The sequence below is a fragment of the Gossypium raimondii genome, chromosome 6 (assembly GCF_025698545.1).
Source record: "Gossypium raimondii isolate GPD5lz chromosome 6, ASM2569854v1, whole genome shotgun sequence".
Lineage (NCBI taxonomy): Eukaryota > Viridiplantae > Streptophyta > Magnoliopsida > Malvales > Malvaceae > Gossypium > Gossypium raimondii.
This window is the reverse complement of record NC_068570.1, coordinates 1513079-1517265: the sequence shown is the minus strand read 5'-3', so window position 1 is coordinate 1517265 and position 4187 is coordinate 1513079. Positions and strand designations below refer to the sequence as shown.

General features: G+C 34.4%; 1 protein-coding gene across 1 annotated transcript; it reads right to left on the bottom strand.

Moving 5' to 3' along the window:
- On the bottom strand, positions 1-3615 carry LOC105774330 (UDP-glucuronate:xylan alpha-glucuronosyltransferase 2). Its single transcript, XM_012596789.2, has 3 exons — positions 3372-3615; positions 2128-2740; positions 1-1154 (listed from the first exon to the last, which is right to left on the bottom strand). The coding sequence occupies exons 1-3, from the start codon at positions 3564-3566 to the stop codon at positions 211-213; spliced, it is 1752 nt and encodes a 583-aa protein (XP_012452243.1). The 5' UTR covers positions 3567-3615; the 3' UTR covers positions 1-210.
- Positions 3616-4187: the final 572 nt, after the last annotated feature.

The window sequence follows — 4187 nt, the reverse complement described above, 5'->3', positions numbered from 1 at the left end:
TGTTATCATGAAGTCAATATTTCATTACAATTTTTGTAACTTGGGATCAAGAATAATGGATCATACCATAACTCGTTTGCTGCAAGATAATATTTGTACATATAATATGGTAAGAGTTATCGACACATAAAATTACAAGCAAAAACATGATATTGTAATATGTTCCCTACACAAGCAAATCAAACCCAAAAAAAGCTTCAAAATTTTTTTCTATTTCATCAAATATTTTCGTCTAGGATCCTTAATATTGATCTTCCAATGCTTATCTTTCAACCCAATTTCTTTAGCTTTCTTCCTATCTGCATCCAATTGCGCTTTTCTTTTCTTCGTTAACCCACAAAACTTCTGCAATTTTTCATCCATGGCGTCGTGAAATTTCCACCATCTTCTATGAGCTACATCACTAGCAAAGATATGGTGATCCTCTCGGTTCCAGTTACAGTCATAATCCCTATAACAAAGCCATGGCTTTAACCCCAAGTAATGAATGGAATAAAGCTTGGGTGGCTCCGCCGCAAAGAGTTGGTTCTTCATCTTTGTTTCCGCCGTGGTGTTAGACCAAAAGTTCTTAAGAAAATTCACTCTCCTCGGCAACCGGTGCCACCATACGAACACTTCGTTAAGGTAACCTTGATCACCACCATTATACGAAATGATTTCGCCACGTTTGTCCATTAAAACTTTGAAAGTACAATTCGATGGCTCGATTATCATTATGCCGGAATTGAATAACCAAACGTCGTTACCGGTGGCCGTCAATTGAGGGAAATGGAAAAGATGGTCGAGGTTTTTTAACACTGTGATGTCAGCATCGATGAAGATGACTTTTTCGTAATCGGTTAGTTGCCATAGTCGGAACTTGCTATAGTTGTATTCGTTGTAGGTGTGTTTTTGGGCTCGAGGGTTTCGGATTCTTTTGATGAAACGGAGACGCCAACCGGCCAATTCGAGAGCGTGACGTTTCGGTTCGGAGATGGAGTCGTCGAGGAGGAGGATTAAGTCGCGGTTGGTGCCGGATTTTAGGAGGCTTTGGGCTAGGGTTATTGCACCACAAACGTAGGATTCCGAAGAATGTAGTACGGTTGCATACGCTTCACGTTTGGGGTTCGTTGTTGTATGTTTTATCTTGGTCACATCGAATTCTTCGTGGTTACCTGAAATTTGATTTATTTTATTGTCATTAAATATGGAATAATTAACTTCGATATAATTTGACTCTATTTGAGTTAATCATAAAAAGTCAATAAATTTAATTTATTCTATCTGTACTTAAAACAACCCAATGATATGAGTTATGACTCAACTTGAATGATCTAAACTCTAATCGATCTAAATCTGAAATGATCTAAACTTGAATATAAAATAATTAAATTTTTTAAAATCCGAAATAATTATTCACGCATCGCTTGAATAATATTTTAATCATCGCTTGTCACATCCTTGACCTACTAGTTGAGTTTAAAAACTCCATAAATAATATATGAAATAATTTTATATTAATATTTATTATCTTTTAAAAATAAAATTTAAATAATTTTTAATCGAGTTAATATGAAATTGACTCGTGAAATTAAATATTGTAACTACTCCATGCCTTACACTTTGTCAATGGCAAGTAAAGTCAATTTTAGAATTGGTATTTGAAGCTTCCTAAGTATATATATCAACATCAATTACCCCAACTACTACTTACATTAATTCAATCCTATCCTTACTTAAAACCCATATTATTTTCTTCATCCTCTCGTTTTCATCGCCCAACTTTTGTCATTGAACAACTTAGAGGAAAAAAAATAAAAAAATCTCAATTGCTATAATTTTTATGGATAAATTAATATTTAGTCTCTAAACTTGACAACCTTTTCTAATTTAGTGCAGGAATTTTTCTTGGTACACATTAGTCATGGAACTTGACAACTTGTTTTAGTTTTTGTTCATGTGACAACCTGATACTCTCACAGGACTAAAATTGGGAAAAGTTGCCGAGTTTCGGGACTAATGTAGACAAACAAAAATTCAGAGACCAAGTTGGAAGAAATTGTCAAGTTTAAGGACTAAATGTTGCATTATCTCTTTTCTAAACACACCATGGGAAATTTGAAAGCTAGCAAAGGATCATCATCATACCTTGGCCCCATAATGGCAAAGCTAACTTGCATGACCCAACAGGTAATCCAATTTTTTGTTCTAATTTCTCCACATCTGGTTCGTAGTACCACCAATCCCCTTCTTGTTTCACCAAATCATTGCACCTAAACAGCTCCAACATTGGCCTGCATTTGCTCGTGAACACCACTTTGATCCTCTTCTTCTTCTTCTTCCCATTTTTGACTGCCATTTTTGCTGTTATTAGATGAACTTGGAGCCTAAAAACATCCCTAGACCATCCATTAATGGGGTACTTGCATGGTAGCTTAGCCACTATCAAGTCCATGTTAGGGTACTTATCGAAATTTGGCATTGGGAACTCGGGACACTTTGGTACCTCAGATTCTTCCTCTTCATCAATCCATTCAGGGAACAAGTCTTGCCATTTGAGAGCCTCGGGAACTCGATCGAAATGGACTGGGATCGTCTCACCGTGTTTTCTCCATTGGCTAAAATCTTGATCACCTTCAAAGTTCACCATCCCAATCTTCAACCCTCCACCAAATCCATCAACAAAACTTGGTACCTCTAACATGGTCAAATTCTTCTTAATTGGCTCCAAAATTTTCTCCATTTTCACCCCTTTTCCCAACTACATACCAAATCAAAAGCATCACACAATATAAACAATTACTCTTACACAACATGATACATACATACATCTTTGACCTATTGATCATGGTGTTCACTCTACAACAGGGGGGCGAAAGCTAAAGGAGCAGATAGTGGCCTTGGCCCCTCTCAAATTGGTAGATTTTTCATTTAGTCCCTTAGAATTTTATGAAATTTTATAATAGTATAATGGTAAAATTGCACTTTGCCCCCCAAATTATGATTCATCTCTGGCCCTCCTAAAACAATTTTCTGACTTGGCCAGGGAAAAAGCCAGAAAAGTGCTACAAATGAGGCCAAAGATGAATTATAAATTATTGAGAGGGAAAAATATAATTTTACCATTATACTAACATATAATTTTATAAAAAATTAAGGGGTTAAATGAAAAATTTACCATTTTAAGAGGGGGCCAAGGTCATTGCATACCTCCCCTTGCCTTTGTCCCTAGCTTCGCCCCTTATAGCCCACGTCGTGGGTTTCGATTCAAGTTGTAGGGATTACGTGCTTGTGGTGTGTGCGTGGCAGTGATTTGCTCCTACAAGATTATATATATATATATATATATATATATATATATATATATATGTTATTGAGTTAGCTCACCTTACCTTGTGATGGCACTCACGAAATGAGCATCTAACAAGAGATGCTGCATTTTGGAAATAAAGAGAAGAAGATGGTTGCAATAGAAGAGAAGCATAGATGACTAGAAAGAAAGCAATGAAAACAAGGTTGATCCTAATAACCAAAGCTTTTGATAGTGTTGCTGCCTTCATTATTTTTTGTACACCTAGTTCCACCATGTTTAAACAAAGCAATACTGCCTACCTCAGTGCAAACCCTATATAGACATATATGTATATATATGTATATATATGTATCTGCAAGTATGATTATGATGATGATTTTTAAGTTTAAAATAAGGAACAATAATAGATTATATTATTATGATTTGACTAGAAAATTAAAGGGTTTTTTCTTTCTGAGTGGGGTGTAGTGGTTAGAGAGCTTAATGAAGTGTATGTGTACGTGAAACTTTTAGAGTAAAATTTAAATGAAAGTCGGCTATTTTGAGAGTCCTCCATATGTCGTTTCCTTTAGTTTTCATGAGCTTTTTTAACAACAATGCGAACTCAAACTATACTTGAGGCGGTAAATATTCTGACAAACATATTAACATATTTTTTTTTCTTTTTTAAACTTTTAATATTATAAAAATTGTCACTTATGTTAATTTCGTTAAATAATTTTAATGTAGATATGAGATTTATTTATTTTATATATAATCATTGGCATTTCATGTGTCATCATTCTATTAGAATTTCTTGATACTAATAAAAATTCAATGATGTAATTTGATAAAATTAAACGATTGTGACACAATAAAGTTTATGTTAAATTAAAGGATGAAAATGTAAATTTCC

What these genes read in the sequence shown, in the direction of transcription:
- LOC105774330 (XM_012596789.2), bottom strand. Translation starts at nt 3,566, where the DNA reads ATGGTGGAACTAGGTGTACAAAAAATAATGAAGGCAGCAACACTATCA. An exon ending in TTCGTGAGTGCCATCACAAG is followed by an intron (nt 2,741 to 3,371) that starts GTAAGGTGAGCT and finishes TTTGGTATGTAG; the next exon opens with TTGGGAAAAGGGGTGAAAAT. An exon ending in TTTGCCATTATGGGGCCAAG is followed by an intron (nt 1,155 to 2,127) that starts GTATGATGATGA and finishes ATCAAATTTCAG; the next exon opens with GTAACCACGAAGAATTCGAT.